Source organism: Paroedura picta, chromosome 3, assembly GCF_049243985.1.
Source record: "Paroedura picta isolate Pp20150507F chromosome 3, Ppicta_v3.0, whole genome shotgun sequence".
In the NCBI taxonomy this organism is placed as follows: domain Eukaryota; kingdom Metazoa; phylum Chordata; class Lepidosauria; order Squamata; family Gekkonidae; genus Paroedura; species Paroedura picta.
Window position 1 is genome coordinate 165,534,566 of NC_135371.1, and position 24,005 is coordinate 165,558,570.

General features: G+C 50.8%; 1 protein-coding gene across 1 annotated transcript in view; it reads right to left on the reverse strand.

The window, feature by feature from the left end:
* Window positions 1-23,747, reverse strand: part of ITGA5 (integrin subunit alpha 5) — a 90,015-nt gene extending 66,268 nt beyond the window's left edge. Inside the window, exon 1 of the mRNA XM_077329255.1 lies at window positions 23,356-23,747. Within this exon, the coding sequence (XP_077185370.1) occupies window positions 23,356-23,732 (377 nt within the window). The 5' untranslated portion in view covers window positions 23,733-23,747. The remainder of the gene's footprint in view (window positions 1-23,355) is intronic.
* Window positions 23,748-24,005: the final 258 nt, after the last annotated feature.

Below are 24,005 nucleotides of genomic sequence, written 5' to 3' on the forward strand. Positions count from 1 at the left end.
AATAATAATACTTGTTATCTGCAATAAGAGCCTCTTGTGGTGCAGAGTGGTAAGGCAGCAGACTATGCAGTCTGAAGCTCTGCCCATGAGGCTGGGAGTTCGATCCCAGCAGCCGGCTCAAGGTTGACTCAGCCTTCCATCCTTCCGAGGTCGGTAAAATGAGTACCCAGCTTGCTGCTGGGGGGTAAACGGTAATGACTGGGGAAGGGAATGGGAAACCACCCTGTATTGAGTCTGCCATGAAAACGCTGGAGGGCGTCACCCCAAGGGTCAGACATGACTCGGTGCTTGCCCAGGGGATACCTTTACCTTTTATCTGCAACCTCTGTGCATGTACAGATGCCACTATTCGCTTTGGGGGTAGGCTATTCCCAAAACTGGGTTTTTTCAAAAACAGAATCCTACAGCATTTATATTCAAAGTCCTGAGCTGAACAGTCCTGACTCACCTGCACTCATCAGCTAAACAGGGATCATCCCTGGTCAGGTTTTTTGAAGGGAGACCACCAAGGCCTCTGAGGCATTTATTGGTTTGCTTATTATTAGAATTATACAACCGCCCCTCTGGGCACAGCCGTCTGGAGGCAGTTTACATCAGAAATGATGCGCAAACATAATAAAACCACGAAACATTAGATACATTGAAAAATATCAAGCCGCTGTAGCTGTCCGGTGACAACTGAACTGCTCCTTTCTGGTCTAGGACGGGAGAGGATGTTGGAGGAGGGCTCTAGGTGGCGGTCCATCGGCATGAAAAGGGCAAACCAACTCTGGACATCTCTTGCCTGGAAAACTCCACCGGGATGGCCATGACTCAGCTGTGACTTTGACAGCCAAAAAAGATCCTGCTCAGCACCACGGTAAGGAGTTCTTGTTTGACAGACGTGTATAAAGGTAAAGGTATCCCCTGTGCAAGCACCGAGTCATGTCTGACCCTTGGGGTGACGCCCTCCAGCGTTTTCATGGCAGACTCTATACGGGGTGTTTTGCCAGTGCCTTCCCCAGTCATTACCGTTTACCCCCCAGCAAGCTGGGTCCTCATTTTACCGACCTCGGAAGGATGCAAGGCTGAGTCAACCTTGAGCCGGCTGCTGGGATCGAACTCCCAGCCTCATGGGCAGAGCTTTCAGACTGCATGTCTGCTGCCTGACCACCCTGCACCACAAGAGGCTCTGACAGACGTGTATAGGTTAAACTAAAAGCAAGGTTCTTTCCACCTCTGCAAACCTGAGGGTGTGTGTATTTCCAACTGAGGCATCCAAAACATGAAGGCTCTAGTTGTAACAGGACGTGATCCTACAGGCTGCAACTACCTTTGGGTTCAGTTCCCAGAATTCCTTTGGGTTAAAGTGCCTTTAGAGTGGAGAAGTGCATTTGAATCCCATAGCCTTGATTAACTCCTCCAAAGCCCAAGGCTCCCACTCCATGCTTCCATTAGCGCTGAGGTCTTTTATCTAATCTCTGGTCTTTGTTTCAACTAATCCTCTTGGCACCAAGACAGCCAGCAGCATACCACAACGAAACAATGGCCTTGTTAGGCAGGCAGGTACAGAACACACATAAAACAGCAGGGGACCAAAAGATGCTTTTTTGTATTAGGAGCAAAGGATGCCTCTTTGGTTTCCTGTAAACCTGCTTGACCCTGAAAGCAGGGGAGGACCCCAAAGTCTTTATTTAGATATTTATCCTCACGATGAGTTCCCCAAAACAACATATGCCACCATTGTCCCCTCCTTCCCATTGTCCTCACAACAAACTTGTGAGGTAGGTTGGGCTGAGAGAGCCATTGACTCAAGGTCACCTCGCCAGCTTCCAGGCCGGAGTGGGGATTTGAACCCGGGTCTCCCTGATCCTTGCTTGGCACTCTAGCCGTGGCACCGTGGAACAATGGTGCCAAGACTCATTACACTGCTTATTTCGACCAGCCCTTATCCACAGCTAGGGAGCCGGCCTTTGCATTTCGACTGTGACATCCTAGGCCCAGTTGCTCCGGCTAAAATCCCCTGGATTTCAGTTCACGTATTCAGGAGGAAGTCTGCATAGGATTGCACTCACAGTGCCGGAGATTTCTTTATGCCAATAAAGGTATCCCGATTCCGATTCGAAAATCCTGCTGCAAAGGAGAATGGTAGAAACGGTGCATTTGCACAATACGCACTGCTGTGGAGACTGCAAACTTCCCGGCTTGTTTTGACAACATGCACGCACAGGGGTCCAGTTTTACTTCAATTGCTACCCCTCTTCTGTGTAAACTGTCTCTTAAGGGAGGCATTTCATTTGCAGGTGGCCGTATACACAGCTGTGTTTTACAACCCTGTTCTGCACCATCGCCCCACTTCTGGGGTCTCTCTCCAAGCCTGAAGAATTTCTCAGGGCTTTCTCAACAGTAAAAAGGCCGAGAAAGGTTGCTGTGGACTCTACCTGGAGCCTGGCATCCCATTGATACTTTACCCGCTACGTAAGAAGTGTGCATGCACACAAAAGCTTATACCCAGAACTAAACTTTGCTGGTCTTAAAGGCACCACTGAAATCAAACTTTGTTGTGTTGCTTCAGACGAACCCGGCGATCCACCTGAATCTGCTAAGCGAGAGCTTTGTACTCGAAGCCCTCTCAGAAAATTCTACCTGCAATGCCTGTCTTCATTTGTACTGCGATCTCCCACCATATCTCCGGAAGCTGAATAGCCACCCCAGCATCTTAGCTTCCCCCCAGTCATCTCAACAGGCCTCAATCTCGAAGCCAGATCCTTGGCTACCAGCAGGACGATGCTCAGTTTGCATATACTCTCTCTGTCCATTTGCAAACACAGCTCCGTCAGAACAGCTTCACGCAGGAGTAAACAGGAAACGCCGACATGAGGGATGATAAGAGAGCAACTCAGCCAGGAAAGGAAGCAGGTGGGCCAAGAATTGCAGCTGGGAAGCAACTAGTTATTGTGTGGAGAGTTGCAGGAGACAGGCACCCTCCAAGTGGATGTGGGCAAGCCACTGCCTAAGGCAGGGATGGCCAAACTGTGCCTCTCCAGGTGTCCACGGACTACAATTCCCATGAGCCCCTGCCAATTGGCTGCGTTGGCAGGGGCTCATGGGAAATGTAGTCCATGAACATCTGGAGAGCCACGGGGGTCTGACCAGATGTAAAAATGCCAGTGATTAGTGTGAGTCTGCCCAGAGTTCAAATCAGTCATATCACTTACCAGGTGACCTTGTCCCAGTCTCCCCCCCCCCTCTCTACCTCAGCCTTAATTGTCTCACAGGGTTGTTGTGAGGGCAGTACTAAGAGTGCTGGATTAGTGTTAGGTAGATCTGGGTTCAAATCCCCATTTGCCATGAAACTTACTAGGTCAGTCATGGGGTTTCTTTCTCTCTCTGGTTAATTTACCTCACAGGACCATTGTGAAATTAAAAGGGCTAGAGAGAACCATGCTCTTTAAAGGGAGATCGGGATACAGCAGCAAAGAGGAGAAAACTGTCAAGAAGAATAGATTCAGGTGGGTGGCCGTGTAGGTCTGAAGTAGCACAACAGAAACAGAGTTCAATAGCACCTTTAAGACCAACAAAGATTTATTCAAGGTGTGAGCTTTTGAGTGCAAGCACTCTTCCTCAGACTAAATGAACAACCATCAGAACTGTGGGGACATAAGGCAAAAGCAAATTATGGCAAATTAGTAAACTGTGTCATAATGTCCAAATTAAGCAATATGAATCCATATGATAATTCTTTGCTAAAACAGCTAATCTGTTCTTTTGAGTTCAGTTGTAGTTCACCAAAAGGCTCAGGGCGGTTTTTGTGCTTTTGGACTCTATTTAAGAAGAAAAGTGTGACTATTTCTATAACCCCAAATTTGAGTAGGGAAGCACTTAATAAAATAAGTAAAAAATCAGTTCTAGCTGAGCCTGAGCAAGGACAACAGTTTGATGATATAAAGTCATAACTTTCTAACTTTTACCCAAAAGAAAACCTTTGAACATTGGCTGGTTTGCCAAGGAACCACTGGTCATCTGCCGAGGAACCATTTATGCATTGCCAAGAATTCCAGAGGATGCTTTAAGAAGCGGACTCAGTTAATGTATACCACTAACAAGGCTTTTCTGATCAAATGGGCAGAACGGTTGGTACATGAAATGCCATCCTCCAGGTGGGACCTGAGGATCCCCCGGAATTACACTCAGGTGCAGACTACCGAGATCAATTCCCCTGGAGGAAATGGATGCTGTGGAGCAGGGGTAGTCAAACTGCGGCCCTCCAGATGTCCATGGACTACAATTCCCATGAGCCCCTACCATCATTTGCTGGCAGGGGCTCATGGGAATTGTAGTCCGTGGACATCCGGAGGGCCGCAAATTGACAACCCCTGCTTTGGCGGGTGAATTCTATGGCATTAGACCCCTATCCTCCCCAAATGTCTAGGAGTATGGTCACCGTATCCCACCATCACCCACCAGTGGCCTGGAGGGCCCTGGTAATATCATTGGTATATGCCACACCAAACAGGGCCAAAGTACAAACCACAGTTTAGATTGCACAAGGAACTTTGGCCATTATTAAAATAAAAGTTTCTAGTCCTTTTGACTTCACAAAGGAAAAAAAAGCGAGCCATCTAACGGATACATCAAAGAGAGACTTGGGCAGAGTTTCTTGTTCTTGTGAGTCTCAACGGGAGACGGGGGCATGCTGAAAGGGGCAGGGTCTAAACTGATCAATAAATAAGGTCAGGAAACAAAAGCTTGATCAGCAGAACTGCCCTGCTTTGCTAAGCCAGGCTCCCCAAGGTCTTTCCCTTGTGTATTCCTGCTTGGGACCCTGTGATCCCATGCCAAGAGTCCAAACAGAGCTGAGGTAACAGGGCAGGCCTGGCATTCCCTAAAGCAGCCTCTATCTCATGGCAGGTGAATCAATAGCTCACAGTAAGTAGGAACGGTTAATCTACAACTCACTAGGGAGCCCACTGCTCCTCTCCCAAACCTTTGATGAAGGTAACCTGAGCTGGACATTACACGCCTGACCCCCCACCTGGAGAAAGAGAATGTACAGTATTCTAGCGGCTTCGTGGGAAATGGCCCTCCCCCAAATTCCTGTTCTTCAGTAAACTAGCTGCGATAAGGGCTGAATTCCTGTCACCGAAGCAGGTGGGTCGGGTGTTCAGCTTCTAAACTGTGTGCGCAGAAGATAGGGACGCCAGTCTCCTTGTGGGATTACAGCTCATTTCCAGACTACAGAGATGAGTTCTCCAGGAGAAAAAGGATGCTTTAGAGCAGGGGTAGTCAAACTGCGGCCCTCCAGAAGTCCATGGACTACAATTCCCAGAAGCCCCTGCCAGCATTTGCTGTCAGGGGCTTCTGGGAATTGTAGTCCATGAACATCTGGAGGGCCGCAGTTTGACTACCCCTGCTTTAGAGGGTGGACTGTAGAGCAGTGGTCCGCAACCTTTTACAGGCTGCGGACCGGCGGCAGCAGGGAGGGCGACCGGGCCGCGCATGCGCCATGCGCGGCACTGCCACACATGCTCGTTTTCGGCCGTGCATGGCGCATGTCGGCCTTGCTTCCCTCTCCCACCCTCCAACAGTAAGAAGCTTGCCAGGCCACAAGCTTGCGGCCTGGGAAGTTTCTTACTGCGGGGTGGGGTGGGGTGGGGAGAGGGTGCCGCTGTCCGGTGATTGGGGACCACCGCTCTAGAGCCCCACTGAGATTCTTGTCCTCCACTGGCTCCATCCCCAAATATCCAGGAGTTTCCCAACTGGGATCTGTCAACTTTACCCATCCCCACCCCATCCCCTGGTACCTGTCAGTGGGACATCAAGTGTAACCTTGGAGAACTCCAGCTTTCACCTGGGGCCTGGCAACCCCTACACACAACTAACTCACGGCAGCCCCAGGACGGCAATGTCAAAGCGAATGAGAAGAAACGGTTTTCCGTTGTTTTCCTCTACACCAGCCATTCTCAAATTTTCTACCATTGAGGAATCCCTGAAACATTCTTCAGGCTTCGAGAAACCCCATAAGTGGCACAGTTATGCAGAATAGGGTTGGGAAGCAGAGCTGTGTCCAAACCCACCTGGAGTCTCTCCCCTTCCCACCCCCTCCAGGCCCATCGTTGGCCATTCTGGGAGGGAGCGCACAGGTCGACATAACCATATAAGTTCATATCACCCAGTATACTCTATATCAGGGGTAGTCAAACTGCGGCCCTCCAGCTGTCCATGGACTACAATTCCCATGAGCCCCTGCCAGTGAATGCTGCTCTATATCTTATGGGGGGGATCCCTGTCAGCAAAGGCTGAGAGAAAAAGTATCAGAACCACGGCACAGGTCTTGTTTGCAGACAAATCGGAGTTCCCAGAAGAATTTTGCTGTGGGGGAGCATCAAGAGAGAAGGAAGACTCGTCTCTGGTTATTCAGGCTCCAGGGAATTCCACCTGCTCCTATATGAAGGGCTCTGCCCTTGGGAGAGGCATTTCCTCCTTGCTATTCTTGGCTCCCGCTCGCCTCAGTTTGTTAACTTTTCACCTGTTGAATCTCAACTTTTGGGGAGGGGGCAAGGACTTGTCCTTTTGCTTGCAAAACTCTGTAGAGCACCATGCCCATTGAGGGTGGTGGGATAAACACCAATTTGACATGAGGATTTGACATGGTTAGGTGCCCTTGTAGCCCGTCCAGGTGCTGCAGGATATATACATCAGGAAAGAAACCAGAGACCAGTCCCTGGATAAACGTGGGGTTTATAGCACACATTCAGCTGTGTACACCTTGAGCATAAATGTAAACAACACAAAGAAAAATCAAGTACGCAGTAGAAAGACAGACTGCATGTGCATTCACTGTAATGTGTGTACATGAAAGGGGGCCATGGCTCAGTGGTAAAGCCTCTGCCTGGCATGCAGAAGGTCCCAGGTTCAATCCCCAGCATCTCCAGTCGATCAGGTAGTGCAGTGGTCCGCAACCTTCTTGAGGCTGTGGACCGGCGATCGCGCGTGTGGGAGTTCTGCGCATGCGTGTTTGCAACCGCACATTGCGCACGCACGGCCCTGCTTCCCTCTCCCCCCCTCCCACAAAAAGAAGCTTGCTGGGCCACAAGCTAATCTCCCGCTTTTACTGGGGCGGGGGGCGGGGAGCGGCCCGGTGGTTGGGGACCACCGAGGTAGTGGATGATGGAACTGACCTCTACTTGATACTCTGGAGTAGACCACAATGACTTTGACGTGTCAAGAGCCTGGTTCAATATAAAGAAGCTTCATGGGTTCAAGCAAACCCCCTGAAAACAAAGGAAAGGACTTTTTTGTTCTTGCTGTGATAGTGCTTTTTTTACATTTCAAGAAACGTTCAAAGCTGGCATTCTCTACCTTCATGTAGTCTGCAGTGGCGCAGTCCATTCTGTCACCTTGGATCTGTGCCACCTCTTTCTCCGGCCTATGTGACCCAGGCCTCAGTAACCCTCGGGGCAAGCGACAGCCTCCAAAAGGGTCGGTGGATATAGAGGAAGCCAATTTATTTCCACCAAAGCATGGCGGAAGGCTTATAATCTAAGCAAGAACAAAGGCAGAGGTCTGGTGCTTTAGAGGGAAAGGTCAACATTTGGACAGAGGTCAGGGAGAGGTCCTTTTCCCCTGACCTCCTGGGTAGGTGGGCCCTCTGTCACAGCCAAGGAGATGAGCCCACGGGTTCAGACATTACACAACCCCCTGGTTTATTTTTAACCACGCAGAGTTTGTGAAACCAGGAATCAGCCCACAGTCGGTCAAATCCTGGTCTCATTTCCTTCTCTCTGTTATCAGGGATCAAGTTGCGATGGGTGCATTCATACGCTGCAAAAAATTGTGAGGTTAACAAAGCAGCTTCTGATTCTGGCTTGACAGACCCTAATTTATCAGAGTAGAGTGGCCCACATTTGGACAACCACCCTCACAGTACTTGTCTCCCCTCCTCTTTATAATCTGTACCCCCCCTTTTAGAATCTGTACTCCCCCCTCCCCCAGGCCATACATCACCTGTGGTCAGCTATTGGGGCAACGACAAATGCCAGTAGAAGGACACCAAAATGAGAGTCCAAGAGCACCTTTAAGACCAACAAAGATTTATTCAAGACGTGAGCTTTCGAGTGCATGCACTCGAAAGCTCACGTCTTGAATAAATCTTTGTTGGTCTTAAAGGTGCTCTTGGACTCTCATTTTGTTGTGCTACTTCAGACCAACACGGCTACTCACTTGCATCTGTCAGTAGAAGGGACGAAGGTTGTACAAGAGAGTAGCTCGTTTTTAGCTGCTGCCGTCGATTGTATCGGGTTTTATACTGCTTTTATCTTATGCAAACCGCCATGAGCCAGCTGGGCCAAGAGGGGCGGTCTATACATTCAATTATAAATAAATAATAAATAAAATCGGCCCCCTAATGCAAGATGTCCCAGACTGCAGACTGGTTTCAGGAGAACGGGGAGGAAAGGGGGGGGGGGGAGATCCGGGATTGTTATTGCTGATATTCAACACAGACAGCTGTAATTGGTTTTTAATCTAATTTTAATTTTTAAACTGATCGGGCTTTAATTATTGTATCACCAGAAGGGAGCTGATGTACACCGCCCCGAGCCGGCTTGCTGGGAGAGTGATATAAATTAATTAAGTAAATAAACCGTGTTTTTGTACAATGACTGAACTGAGCGGCTAACTCTGTTTATGCCCCGGCTCAGAGCAGATTGAAGCAGATTTTAGCACTCAAAAGCAGCAGACTCCGGGCGGCTTGGACAGCACACATCCAGTCGTTCCAGGAAATGTGGATTACCTCACAGCGCCTGACGACATCGCTTTTTAAATTTTTCCCCGTGCCCTTTTCAGCTTTAAAGAGGAAGGGAAATCCTTTGGAGAACTGTCTTTTGTCGTCCTTTCCGCTGTACCTCTTGCAACATTTTGAAAAGCTGTCGGGAGCAGAAAACAATTTCGACAAAGCGGGACGCGTGCGAGATTTGCAACGGCGTACTCTCCCTGGTCCGCTAAGAATCCCCTCCTCCTCAGACCCGGCTGCCAACCTGCCTTCAGCAAAACCGCAGGGAGCGCAAAGCCGTCTCTGGCCCGATGCCGTCTGGGGCCGGACCAGCCAAGGAGAGAAGGAGGGACACAGTCCTGGCAGATGAGCAAAGAGGAAAGTTGGCTGAAGCCTAAATGAGGAGCAGACGCCCTCGCCGAACGGCATCAAAGCTGTCCCTTGGTCGGTCGGAGTCCTCTCCCGCAGAATCAAAAGCGAAGGAGTCACCATATCTCATTAGCCACACTCTCTGCGGAGAGGCCGGTGCCACACGATTCAACTCGATGCCAGTACAGCAGCCACTCTATCATCTCCCTGCCCCAAAACCACCACTCCTGGAATCAACTTTCCCAATCCCTTGGTCTCCTTGGACAGCTGTTCGCCAGCCTCACTTTTCATCGAGGCAGTACATGTTTTTCATTGAGCTAGAAGAAGAAGAGTTGGTCCTTATATGCCGCTTTTCTCTACCCGAAGGAGTCTCAAAGCGGCTTACAATCGCCTTCCCTTCCTCTCCCCACAACAGACACCCTGTGAGGGAGGGGAGGCTGAGAGAGCCCTGAGATTACTGAAGAAGAAGAGTTGGTTCTTAGATGCCGCTTTTCTCTACCCGAAGGAGTCTCAAAGCGGCTTACAATCACCTTCCCTTCCTCTCCCCACAACAGACACCCTGTGAGGTGGGTGAGGCTGAGAGAGCCCTGATATTACTGAAGAAGAAGAGTTGGTTCTTAGATGCCGCTTTTCTCTACCCGAAGGAGTCTCAAAGTGGCTTACAGTCGCCTTCCCATTCCTCTCCTCACAACAGACACCCTGTGGGGTGGGTGAGGCTGAGAGAGCACTGATATCACTGAAGAAGGAGAGTTAGTTCTTATATGCTGCTTTTCTCTACCCGAAGGAGTCTCAAAGCGGCTTACAATTGCCTTCCCTTACCTCTCCCCACAAGAGACACCCTGTGAGGGAGATGAGGCTGAGAGAGCCCTGATATTCCTGCTCGGTCAGAACAGTTTTATCAGTGCCATGGCAAGCCCAAGGTCACCCAGCTGGCTGCATGTGGGGGAGCAGGGACTCAAACCCGGCTCACCAGATTAGAAGTCTAACCACTACACCAAACTGACATCTTTGTCCTACCACTCCTGCAAGGAATTCATGTTTGTCCTCCTGCATTTTTATCCCCACATGAGTTAAATTTGAGGTCTGTGGCACTTTAGAGACGAATATGATTTTCGAGGTATAAACCTCAAAAGTCGAAACTCCCTTCTTCTGACAGAGCCCGTGACTATCGAAAATGTATGTCCCCTGACAATCTTGTTCGACTCGTAGTTGCCGCTGCACACAAATCTGGCTTATCGACTGCTGACCAACATGGCTACCCTCCTGACACTCTGAGGTAACTTCAGCTGAGAGCAGAGGGTCTAAGGCAGCGGTCCCCAACCCCTGGTCTGGGGACCGGTCCCGGTCCATGGATCAGTTGGTACTGGGTCGTGGCTCCTCCTCGTCCTCCTCCCTGGCAGCTGCCTTGGGGGCTGCCCTGCTACTCTGCCTGGGGCTCCCCCTTGGTGTGGCACTGCACAGCTGCTGCTGGCAGCACCCCCAAGCGGGCGACGGGAAAGCAAGCACAGCAGGGGCTCAGGGGGCGGCTACGTCCCTTGGCAAAAGACTACCCCCCCCTCAGGCCTCAGTAAAATTGTCAAGCGTTGACTGGTCCCCAGTGATAAAAAGGTTGGGGACCACTGGTCTAAGGTCACCCAGCACGCTTTATGGCGTAGTAGGACTCTGAACGTGGGCTTCCCGGATCCTTCTGCAACAGTCTTAAGTACATCCCACTGCTTCTAAGGGCCAGATCATACAGGGGATGTCCTCTGGTTTGCTTATTGTTCTGTATAGAACCATAGAGTCGGAAGGGGCCATACTGGCCATCTAGCCCAACCCCCTGCTCAACGCAGGATCAGCCCAGAGCATCCTAAAGCATCCAAGAAAAGTGTGTCCAGTATCCAACCTTTGCTAGAAGACTGCCAGTATATTTCACAGGGTCCCACCCTTCTTTCCTTGTAATTGCCTTGAGAATAGGTAGAGAGCACCACCACAAAATGGCTGCCCTGGGGTCATCAAACATGGCGAAAGTCCAAGCCAATGGACCGCCATGAGGGAAGCAGTTACTTCCAGGGAGGAATGAGTCCTCTCTAGGGCTCTTCGGAAGCACCTTCTGCTCCGGGCAAGTGACCGAAACCCAGGCCTGGTTCTTTGGATTGAGGAAGAAGTGGCTGCCAAGAAACACACTACTGAGGGCCACGGAGCCTAGATAAGCCACTGGGGAGGATCACTGGGTTCAAACATCCCTTCCACCAATGGGTTGCCTTGCATGAGTTATTCTCTCTCTCTCTGCGTGATCTACTTTAGAAGAAGAAGAGTTGGTTCTTATATGCTGCTTTTCCCTACCCGAAGGAGGCTCAAAGCGGCTTACAGTCGCCTTCCCATTCCTCTCCCCACAACAGACACCCTGTGAGGTGGGTGAGGCTGAGAGAGCGCTGATATCACTGCCCGGTCAGAACAGTTTTACCAGTGCTGTGTTGAGCCCAAGGTCACCCAGCTGGTTGCATGTGGGGGAGCGCAGAATCAAACCTGGCTCACCAGATTAGAAGTCCGCATTCCTAACCACTACACCAAATTGGCTCTTACAGGGTGGTTGTGAAGATCCAAAAGGCAGGGAAGAACCACATGTGAAGCCCTGAACTTCTCGAAGGAAGGGCAGGTTAGAAACAAGATGGATGCGTACACTACTTGGCTACTCAAAGCCGGATACCTGAACTGCCTCCAGGGTAGCTTGCTCTTTGTTTGGGGCGATGGGGAAGCTATTTGAGGTGCCTATGGGCTCATTCCTGAGACGCAAATCACTGCCTGCAAACAAAGTTTCTTTCTTCCTCTTCCTTCGTCTTCTCCTCTGTATAATGGGCTAATTAGTCACAGCCTAATGGACGGGAGGGACCTCATGGGTCATATAATTTCGGATCACATGCATGGAACGACCCACCCATCTCCCCACCCTCCCTGAAACATAATCACCACCAGCTTTTTCAGAACTAGCAATTATATGAATAAGACTGGGCTTGGGAACCCAAACACTTTGCTTGTACCAGACAATGCAAAGGGCGGCTTAGAGCCGCCGGGAGCCTTTTCTATTATGAAATGAGAGACAGCTAAGTATGGGAACAGTACAGTTCCTAAATTCTCCAAACTTCTACGCCAGCCATACTGCCAGTCAATCCTGCCACAGCTTAATCCAGTGGTTCTCAAAGGTTGGGTCAGGACACAAAAGCGGGCCAGCCCACTCACACAGATGGGTGACGAGGCTTTAACTCCTGAGTTAGGAGAAGAGGGCGCCCGTAAAGGGGTGCAGCTCAGTGGCAGATCACTTGCACTGCATGACAGAGGTCCCGAGTTCAATTCCTAGCGTCTCCAGTTAAACCAGTGGTTCTCAACCTGGGGGTCGTGACCCCTTTGGGGGTCGAACGATGCTTTCACAGGGGTCGCAGCAGGGCAAGTAGTTTGGCTGGTGGGGGGACACCATCTACACAACAGCCTTGCAGGGTAGATCGAGGCGGAGCGTTCGTCTGTCTGGAGCAGTGGAAAAGAGAGAGATCGGCACAGAGGGGACAAGAGGCAGAAATGAACTGAGAAACCCCAGGGAAAAAAAAAGTTGATATACAATCATGAGCAATGGATCTTCATGCCACTGGTCAGTTTTGGTTCTGTGAAAGAACACTTGCCTAATTTTATGGTTGGGGGTTCCCACAATATGAGGAACTGTATTAAAGGGTCGCGGCATTAGGAAAGTTGAGAACGACTGTGTTAAAAGGACATTAAGGGATATAAAAGACCTTTTGCCTAAGGTCTGGGAGAGATGCTGCCCATCACAGGCGACAATAACTGACCTTGAATGACCAAGGAATTCATAAGTGGGTTTTATTTGGCTCCCCTCTCCCCCCTGCAGTGGGAAAGATGGCAACACCGCAAACAGTCTTCATTCTCTCCCCCCCATACCTGACACCTGTTGCCTCCTGGATCTGGGATGCTGGTAGGCTGCAGCACGGCAGTGAGAGGGTCTACCCAGAAGTTTAGGTCTGCTTCAAAAACCATGAGAACCTCTGGCTTAATTAATTTCATGCTAGCATTACATTCAGAGCCTCTTGCTGATAACACAGCTTGCAGAACCAGGACTTAAGCACAGGCCCGGTTTAAGGATTTGCAGGGCCACCAGCACCAGAATCAGCTTAAGGGTTTGCAGGGCCTTAGCAGAGCACACCTGGCACTGTTACCTGTACTGCAACAAGGCACTTCCATACATATATCTGAATGCTGCAAAGGCATCTGACAAGCTTTGAGAATGGTCAAAAGCTCCTTGTTCAACTACATGTAGCCTCACAGAATTGATACCAGATTTGCCAGCATGACCTCCATTATCCATGAGAAATTTGCAACCTTGTAGAACTCCTATTATATTAAGAATCTGTGTCGGAGCATTCCTTGCAGCGCTGAATTTTCTTCCCTGTCTGCTGCCTTGTACAGTCACCAATTCCACAGCACCATGACCCACTGTCAGAGTTTTCAGAAGCTGCTAAGCAAATTGAACACAACACTTCCCTTGTAGCTTCAATATAAGAAATGTTAACAGAACATTCAGTCCCCCTGCAGATCTGGTTGTACTTATTACAGAATAGCTGCCAGATTCAGCAACCGTGAATATCTGGAAAGGCAGGGGAGGGGACGGACGGGAAACAATAAACTTGGAAATCTCGCATCCTTGCATGTAGATTTACAGGATCTGCTGGCTAGCGTCAAGACATACATATGTTCCCTTCCCAGAGGTTTAACTTCTAGACCCAGAAGTCTCACAAAATGTGGTACACGTGCATGCACACGAAACGTACGTTTTAAAGGCCTCCTCAACATCTGCCAACAAGGCAAAAGGTGGGGAACATTTTGCAGGAGCCATAAAATAGGGACTGTCCCTGGTATATAGGCACACTCCGAACGAAAGCACCCAGGCCCAGCCAGGAAATGCACACTGCACAAAACCCACCCCTCGCTCCAACCAACCCTTCCTGTAATAAAAAGCCGACGCTGTCACTTTCCGCCCTGGAATCTCGGCAGTGAATTCTGTCTCGGCAACACAAAAAAGGTCAAACTTTAAAAAGGTTTGACATGGTGGAGGGGAAGGGTTGTGGCTCACTGGCTGCAGACGTGCTTTGCGCTGCTCTTTTCAATCGCTTGCGTCTGCAGTGAGAAGCATCTCAGGTAACAGGCCTGGGGAGAGCTCTACCTGCAAGCCTAGAAAGCCGCAGCCAATCATAGTAAAGAAGATTCAGCCATCTGCAGAACGTAAGAACACAAGTAGAGCCCTGCTGGATCAGACCAGTGGTCCATCTAGTTCAGCATCCTGTCTCTCAGTGGCCAACCATTTCTTCTAGAGGGCCAACAACAGGGCATAGAGGCCAAGGCCTTCCCTGATAAAAAGATCAGAATAATCCTGCTGGATAGGACCAGTGGTCCATCTAGGCCAGCATCCTGTCTCAGTAGCCAGCCAGTTCCTCTGGACAGCCAACAATAGGGGTCAAATCCTTTCCTTGTTGCCTCCAGGCTCTGGGATTCAGAGGTTTAGTGCTTCTAAATGTGGAGTCTCTCTTTAATCTCCATGGCCAGAAGCTAGACCCATCTTCCATGAATCTATCTAATACCCTTTTAAAACTGTCTATGCCTACAGCTATCACTACATCCTCCGACAGAGAATTCCACATTTTAATTGCTCTCAGTGCAAAGAAGTACTTCCTTATGTCTATCACAGGGGTAGTCATACTGCGGCCCTGCAGATGTCCATGGACTACAATTCCCATGAGCCCCTGCCAGCATCTGCTGGCAGGGGCTCGTGGGAATTGTAGTCCATGGACATCTGCAGGGCCGCAGTTTGACTACCCCTGGTCTATCATGTCCCTCCCATCCTAGTAATCTGAAAGATCCCAGATTCTTCAGAATCAGTGTGCTGACTCGGTTCAGGGCAGATTCATTCATCTTCATTCACTTGTCCCTTCTGTTAAGAACTGTCCATAGTCCGATTGCTTTTACGTTTTTCAACTTTTAACAGGCTGGCGGTTTTAAGTCATCTTGAAAGCAGGTTTCTGAAGAGGCAGCATTTCACCTAAGTTTGGTTTCTATTATGCATTTATTCGAAAGCAAGATGACCCCCTGAAAAATGTCACGCACACACAAAAAGTGGTTGGACCTAATTATTACTTGTGTGTGAGTTTAAGATGATCCCCTGTTGTTTTTACGGTACGCTTGAGCAAACAACCCAGTTTTGCATTTGAGTAAACACTGTATTATAGTCTCACATACCCTGCAGAATGGGCAACTGGAAAATTCCCAGAGATTCATTGGGATGGAGCCTGGGGAGGGCTTGGTTGGGGAAAGAGGGACATAATAATGGGCATAAAGCCATAGAGTCTGGCTTCCAAAGTGGGCAATTTCTCCAAGGGAACGGATCTCCGTAACCTGGAGACCAGGTGTAATTCTGGGAACTCTTCACCCATCACCTGGTGACTGACAACCCTGGCTGCACTAAGGCTTTTAAAATGAAACAAGGTTAAATCCGAGCTTTCCACTGTATTTGTTTATTATTTACATTTATTATAGACCACCTCTATTGAGCATGTCATCTCAGAGCGTTTTACATAATAGCACATACAGGTAAAAGCATCAATACAATTCAATAAAAGACATTTAAAAACCATAACCCACAGAACCACAAGAATAGCTCTAAGTTACTAGCAGATACTTATCTTTAAAAATTTCCCTTGCGGTTGTGAATTTCCTACATTTGGCAGGGGGTTGGACCAGATGACCGTGGAGATCCCTTTCAACTCTATGATTCTAAGAAGAAAGGGGGCAGGCAAGCTAGATACAGCGAACAAGGGATGCCCTTCATGTTCTATTCATTGCTATCCATACTGGCCTCAAAACCTATTCCGGTGAATTTTTAAAAAATATGTAAAGTCTCCCTTCAGTTAATGGCTGGTTCCATGGATTGGTAATAACATGGAATGGGTACCACACAGCAAAGGGACTGAGGTGATCTCATAACTCATGACCTCTCTGTAGTTCAGGAAACCAAACCATGTGCTTCAGAGCAAGCCAATAAGACAGCCACATGGAATGACATTCCATAATTAACACGTGACACCAAGATGTCCCTGAAGGAGAATGATCATACCCATCATGTGCACAACGATAAATATTTTGCCACGGAAAGCCAACCAAGTCTGAAAGTAAGGAAATTCGGTCTGTGAGACGGAATGAAAACAAAATGACAAACAGCAGTTTGGGCTCAGTTCTTACTGTGAGTCCCATAATGGACAGGGAACAATATATTCTCTAGCATTCAATCAGCATTTCCTAAAGAATTCTGTGCAAGATTTTACTCGGATGAACAGCCCTGGTGCAACCAAGCAGAAAGACGTAAATAAGTCTTAGACCACAATCTTCAATTCTTGGGTGCTGACATCAAAATTCTTGAAGGCTTAAACAGACATATTCGTCCTACCCTATCCCTTCCCCCCTTTTATGTACTTAGTAATAAAATCTAATATTATAAAATAAGTTATGTACTTCTGACAACATGCTGAAGGTTCCGAAGCCTCCTATTGGTGGAATTTCACCCACCTCAGGGCCAATTACAACTCTTGCTCAGGATTCTGTCCCTGTCCTTCTCTTTAGGGCTGCTGTGAAGGAAGCCTCTAACAGCCCCTAACTGAGGGGAGGGACGTGTTTCCGAGAGCAACGCAGAGAGTCTATGGGTGTGCTTTCCTTTTGAGGGAGTAAAGCCCCATCTCACTAAAAATGCTGCTGTGGCTGGCCTCACTGCTGGAGGGAAGATGCAGCCAAGCCACGCATGTCTCTTCACCACTCTCTGAGCATTTGAGGCCTACCGCGCAAGGTTGCTGTGGAGATGAAACACATGAGGCCTACTGCACAGGGTTGTTGTGCAGATGAAACTGTTGAGGGAGTTATTTTGCCTCCTGTTTCATCTGCACAACAACCCTGTGCAGTAAAGCCACGCCAAACCATGAACTAGCGCCCGTTGCATTACAGAATGCAATGGGCATTACCATGAGTAATAAAATAATATGCACTATATCTTTGTCAGGTCTGCTGCAGTGTCCTGTCAAACCAGATGCACTCTGGACATTTCAAGCTGAAATGTAATCCTCAAGAGGTACAGAGGCCCAGTTCATATGGTTGCCAGCTCCAGGATGGAAAATACCTGAAAATTTCAGGAGGTGGAGCCTGAGGAGGGCAGGGTTCGAGGAAGGGGGACTGCAATGGGGTATAATGCCCCAGAATCCACCTTCCATGGCAATCCCAGGAGTTCTCCAGCCACCACCTGGAGGTTGGCCTAGATGCAGAGGTGGCCAAACTGTGGCTCTCCAGATCCATAAGCCCCTCCCAGCATGTGTTGGCAGGGGCTTGTGGGAATTGTAGTCCATAGACATGTGGAGAACCACCCCTGAGGTTGATGCTGATTTCTCCACCTCTAGGCCACAGCTGCAGGAAAAGAGAAGGAGGAAGAGCCCTGAGGGAACAGTTGCCAGGAATGGCGAGAGGAAGGAGGTGCAGTGAAAGAAAGGTCAACTAAGCCAGATTTTAGGGTAATGAAGCTGACACTCAAATCTTGCTGGCAGGGGCTCATGGGAATTGTAGTCCATGGACATCTGGAGGACCACAGGTTGACTACCCCTGCTCTAGAGCATCGCTGTGGCAACATACACATCCCTAGCAGTTTAGTGGACATTTTGTTATTTTTCCAATACAGAGGCCAAAACACCAGATTCTGCAACAGTTCAGTCAGAGACAAACAAAATCTACCTCCTACTCCCACCTTAATCTCTTTCTTCATGAAACACATGGTCCGTCCATTTCAGATGGTCCATCAGGATTCGTACTGTCTACTCCAGCACTTTTCAAACTTTTGATGGTGGAGGAGCCCTGAAATAATTTTTCAGGTTTTGAGGAGACCTGGAAGGGGCATCAGCTGGCCAGACCTCCGGGAAATGCCGTGCCTAACAATGAGATCTTTTCACATTCTCTGGGAGATGCTGGGGCTCGAACATGGGACTTCCCGTAGGCATCACAGATATCCTAACACTGTGTTTGCTTTCTACCATCTGTCCCTTGGCCTGTTCGGATCAGAACTGTCTACTCTGGCTGCCAGTGGCTTTTTAGGGCATACGAGCGAAATCTTTCACAGCCCCAGCTTCCTGATCTTTTTAATCGGAGCTGCCAGGGATTGAACCTGGGACCTTCTGGGTTCAAAGCAGATGCTCTGCCACTAACGCACGGTGCCTGAGCAAAGTCACTCAGGAAGTGGAGATCATTACAGTATCCTTCTAACTACCAGCCTGCGTGGGACAAGCACCCTACATTTAGATGCAAAGCACAAAGAGCCATCCAATTGTCACATCTACTGGTTTTCGGAGCTGTGTCAACCACGGCAAAGTTCCCACACAGGATGCATCTGTGAGAGGGAGACAGCACGTGACCCACGAGTAGGATATCAGGATCACACAGGAATGCCTTTTGCCGCAGTTTCCCCAGTTGAGCACACACAATAAAAGACATGCATGTGCAGACATCACAGAGAACAACCCCGAGCTAGGGATGTGCAAGTGCTACGTACAGGCGTTCCCCCCCCCCCGCCAACAGGAACTGTGCGATATCTGAATCATCCCTTGCACGCTCTGAAAAATGCTCAGAGATCCTAGCCTCTGATTCCGCCACATGGTTGTTCTGCTTCTTTTGCGGCAATGCCCGAAAACAATGCTTAGCGGTGGAATAAAAGCCTTGAGGATCACACCGTCCTATTTCCAGCCAGCCACCGCAATAAGGTTTATGCCCTGCTCCAGCCAACCCTGCCTGTGGTACGAAAGGCCAACCCTCTTGGTCTCTCTCTTGTGCGATCTTTCTCTTCCAATTTTAGGAAGGGGTCGCAGTGGTTCACAGCAGGTGCTAGCGAAGAGTCAAAGTAGCTTGCCAGCGACTCAGGCTCCCTGGGAGCACCTCATCTCCTAAGAGAACTGCATCCAAGTGCCAGCTCTGTCTAGGCTTCTCCTGTCTCACAGAGCAGGGGCACCATCCGCAGAGAAATTCTCCCACGTGCACCACTGAAATGAATGGGAATGGCTCCTAAGGGGCCACCCCTTTCAACAGAACCAGAGACAAATTTTTTAAAGAATTTACTCCTCTTTCTGGATTACACGTGTGTCTCCGGCAGAGGGTTTGCATGCATTTTGGACTGCCTCAAGGTGATTTCAGTGAGGGGCCAGGTATCAGTGGAGTCTCACTGGGAGGGATGGTGAAAAATGCCACCGAGTTGCAACCAACTGGTAGCTTTGGAAGGCAAGAGGTGTTCAGAGGTAGGCTGCCATTGGTCACCTCTGCCCAGTGATCCTGGAGTTCCCTGACCATCTCCCATCCAAAGGACCCTGCTGACGATCGTCTAAATTAAAGTCTTGGATGTCTAATTTGGAGGGGCCCCTCAGATTTTCTGCGCCCTGGCCTCAACCAAAGACCTGGCAGAAGAGCTCTGTTTTACAGGCCCTGCGGAACTGGCAGAGTTCCTGTAAGGTCCTCGGCTCTTCTGGGAGCTCATTTCATCAGGTCGGGGCCAGGACCGAAAAGGCCCTGGCCCTGGCCGAGGCCAGGCGAGCCTCCTTCGGGCCGGGCACCACTAACAGATTAGTACCCAGAGAGTACAAGGCCCTGTTGGGGACACAGGGTGACATGCAGCTCCTCAGACATGTGAGTCCCAGACCACAAGGATCCTGAAAGGTCAAAACCAGAACCTTGAATTTGATCTGTTTAAAAATCCCCAAAGATGGAGAACCCACCACCTCCCGAGGAAGCCTGTTCCACTGAGAAACCACTCTGTCAGGAACTTCTTCCAGATTTTTTGACGGAATTTAGAATCATGGAGTTGGAAGGGATCTCTTGGGTCATCTAGTCCAACCCCCTGTTCTGTACAGGACACCCAAAACCCAATCGCTCATCCACTGTAACCTGCCACCCCCTTGAACCTTCACAGAATCAGCCTCTCCGTCAGATGGCTCTCCAGCCTCTGTTTAAAAATTTCCAAAGAAGGAGAACCCACCACCTCCCGAGGAAGCCTGTTCCACTGAGGAACCACTCTGACTGTCAGGAACTTCTTCTGGAGGTTTAGACGGAATTTCTTCTGAATAAATTTCATCACATTGGTTCTGGTCCATCTCTCCGGGGCAGGAGTAAACAATCACAAAGCCACAATTGTAAAGTTGGTTGGACTGAGAGACACACTGGCCTTGAAGTAAGTTTCCTAGGTGGGGCTTGGAACCTGGATCCCCACCACACCCCCCAAAAGCCTCTCATCACCGAACAACGTGTGGTCAGCCAACGACCCGTTACCAGGAAACACAAACACGCCTGGTGCACATCCCTGGCTCCTTAACAGGCTCCAGCCCTCCTTTTGTTCACACCATCAGGGGCTGTTTAAAAGCAGCACGAGAAGAGGGTGGGGCACCTCCCAACAACATTCCTCCAGCCCAAGTTTGTGAGCCTGTAACTCAGGCCTGTGCATCAGCCCAGAAGGCTGAGCTGTGCACACAGATCCTACAAGATTTAGAACACGAAATCTGGAAATAAAACACCAGCACATTCAATGGGGACTTAGAAGTCACGCCGTATAAGATCTCCTGGAGAAGCACATGTGCAGGAGCACCGCTGACTATGTCTCTGTCGGAGTGGCCGAGCGGGGTCAGGAAGTCCAGTCAGATTGGTACAGTGCTTAGGAGCGTGGACTTCTAATCTGGCGAGCTGGGTTTGATTCCCTACTCCCCCACATGCAGCCACAGCTCTGAGAAAGCTGTTCTGACCAAGCAGTGATATCATATCAGGGCTCTCTCAGCCTCACCCACCTCACAGAGGTGTCTGCTGTGGGGAGAGGAAAGGGAAGGTGACTGTAAACCGCTTTGAGACTCCATTGGGTAGAGAAAAGCAGCATATAAGAACCAACTTTTCTTCCTCTTCAGTAATATCAGGGCTCTCTCAGCCTCACCTCCCTCACAGGGTGTCTGTTGTGGGGAGAGGAATGGGAAGGTGACTGTAAGCCGCTTTGAGACTCCTTTGGGTAGAGAAAAGCGGCATATAAGAACCAACTCTTCTTCTTCTTCTTCAGTAATATCAGGGCTCTCTCAGCCTCACCTCCCTCAAAGGGTGTCTGTTGTCGGGAGTGGAAAGGGAAGGGGATTATAAGCCGCTTTGAGGCTCCTTTAGGTAAAGCAGCATAGAAGAACCAACTCTTCTTCTTCTTCTGATGGATCTTTTGGAATGCCCAGACTCTTTTACCTGCACGTCTCAGTTCAGAACCAGTCCCCTACACACGCTGCACACAGAGAATTCCCAGGGATGCTCCTCATGATCTGTTCCCCTCTACCCATGCAAGCTTTTGGGTACACATCCTGGTGTGTGCACAAACTGTTAACCCAAACTCCACCAGTGCCTTTCTAGGGTTGGGCGCAGAAAAAGGGGGAGGCAACTACTATCTGGAGCCGTTTCAGGGGGACGGCCGCCTGAGTCCACAAGAGCAGTAGGATAAGTTGAGTCCCATAGCAACCTTGAAGACCAGCAAACATTGTCAGAGTATTTGTGAGTCAAAGTTCACTTTGACCGAGTCATGAAATCTGTCTTTTCCTGTGAAATGTGGCTGGTTTATAGCAGGGGTAGTCAAACTGCGGCCCTCCAGATGCCCATGGACTACAATTCCCATGAGCCCCTGCCAGCATTCGCTGGCAGGGGCTCATGGGAATTGTAGTCCATGGGCATCTGGAGGGCCGCAATTTGACTACCCCTGGTTTATAAGGTGATACAGGACCTGAATTTTGTTCGATACCATCTCATAATGCATGCTTTTCTAATGGGGGGGGGGAGATGCTGAACACCCAAGCCTCTTGCTATCAGCATCTCCGATAGCAATAAAAGAAGCTGCCCCACCCTCTTCTATCAGAAACCACTCACTAGCCAGAACCTCCACAGAACCTCACTAGCCAGAACCTCTGGAAAAGCAGTGCAACAACAGAGCGGAGGTCTTGGGTCTCTATGCTAGATCGGTGGCCCTCCTAAAGGAACTGGTCGGTCACTGTGTGGGACGGGATGCTGGACGAGACGGATTGCTGGTCTGATCCAGCAGGGCTCTTCCTATGTTCTCACAAAGGCCTCGGCCTCTGTGCCCTGAAGCTGGCCCTCCAGAGGAACTGGTTGGCCATTGTGTGAGACAGGATGCTGGACCAGGCTCTTCATCCCTCCAGATGTCCATGGACTCCAATTCTGCAGCGTTCCCTGGCAGGGGCTCATGGGAATTGTAGTCCATGGACATCTGGAGGGCCGCAGCGGAGGTCTGCAGCTGGACACCCTGCTGAACCCATAGCCCCCCTCACCCACTGCAAGCTGAGGAAGGAATGGGGATGAAGGGCAACGCTTTCAGATTCACTCCTTGGGTCACCCAACGGGATCCCACTTTCCTTGCAAAAGCCCCCCCCTTCCGTAAAAGTAAATGTTTGAAAGAGGAGAGTTGCTCAAGCCCCTTTGCTAAGCCCACCTCCTCAGTTCGGGGAGGGGTCTAGACGTCGCATCGGACCCCCTCCCACTCCCCCCCCAGTCCCAAGCCAGGCTTCCCCGCCTTATCCCCCCCCCAAAAAAGGGCCTGGGCCCATCTCTCGCCCACCCCCCTGCCAGCTCACCCCCCCCACACACACAAACACACACACACGTCCGACCCCCTTCTTTCCCCCCGCCCCCCAAATCCCTGCAAGCAGAGCGGCGGCGCTGAGCTCCGATTACAGGAAATGCTTCGTTCCGATCCTGTTGGGGGCGAGAGCGAGTCGAGAGGTGGGCGGCGGGGGTGGGGGGGGGAGGAAAGAAGGGGCGCACGGAAAATCCCCCCCACCCACCCCCGATCCCGGCTGCCGCGAGCTTGTTGGGCCACCGCGCCGCCAAGCAGGGAAGGCGGCGAGGAACGGGGCGCCGGATCGGAGCGGAGCGCAACAGGCGGCGGGGAGGGACGGGACGGGACGGCGGCGGGTCTGCAACCACTTAGCGGGGCTGCGAAGGAGGGGCGGGCGGCGGGCCAGGCCGGTGGGGAGGGGGCGCCAAAGCCACGCCAGCCCCGGGGCCCCGATCCGGACTCGGCCACCCTCTCCAAACCCCCCCCCCCCCCGTTGATCGGCGCAATCTCGCGGGGGATCTGCCCGACGCCCCGATCCGCCGCTCACCTCTGCGCCTGCGGGAGGTAGAAATCCACCGAGAAGCCGAACAAGCTGCCTGGGGGCCCGCGCAGCACGGCCGGCGCCTGGGCGTCCAGGTTGAAGCCCCACGGGCAGCGCAGGCTGCAGAGCAGGAGCAGGGCCCGCGGAAGCATGGCTGGGGGGCCACGGGCAGATCCCGGACGAGGAGCAGCGAGCGAGCCCGAGCCGTCCGTGCGTGCGCTCCAGCCGCCTGCTTGCCTGCCTGGCGCCCGGACCGCGAGTGCCGCCGAGGCTCCCCGCCTCCCTGCCCCTCTCGCCCGGGGATGACTCACAAAAGGAGGAGTCTCCCGCCCGCCCCCTCCCTCTCTCCTTCCACGGGCCCGGGCGGGCAGGATGGATTTCATTAAACGGCCAGCGGCGGGGATTTGGGGAGGGGGCCGGCCGCGCTCGGAGGACGGCGCTCGCTTGCCGGTTAGGAGCGACCCGATGGCTTTTGGGGCGCTCCGAAGTTGCAGATCTGCCGCCTTTGGGGACTTGCGGACTTCTCGCGCCCCCCCCCCCGCCTTTTTTTTTCTTCCCCTCTCACTTTTTTTTTTTTTGGAGGATTTGATGATGTCACGTTGGGGGTTTCCTCGCCCGGCGCGGAACTCGCAGCCGGCGACGCGGTGCGCGGATTT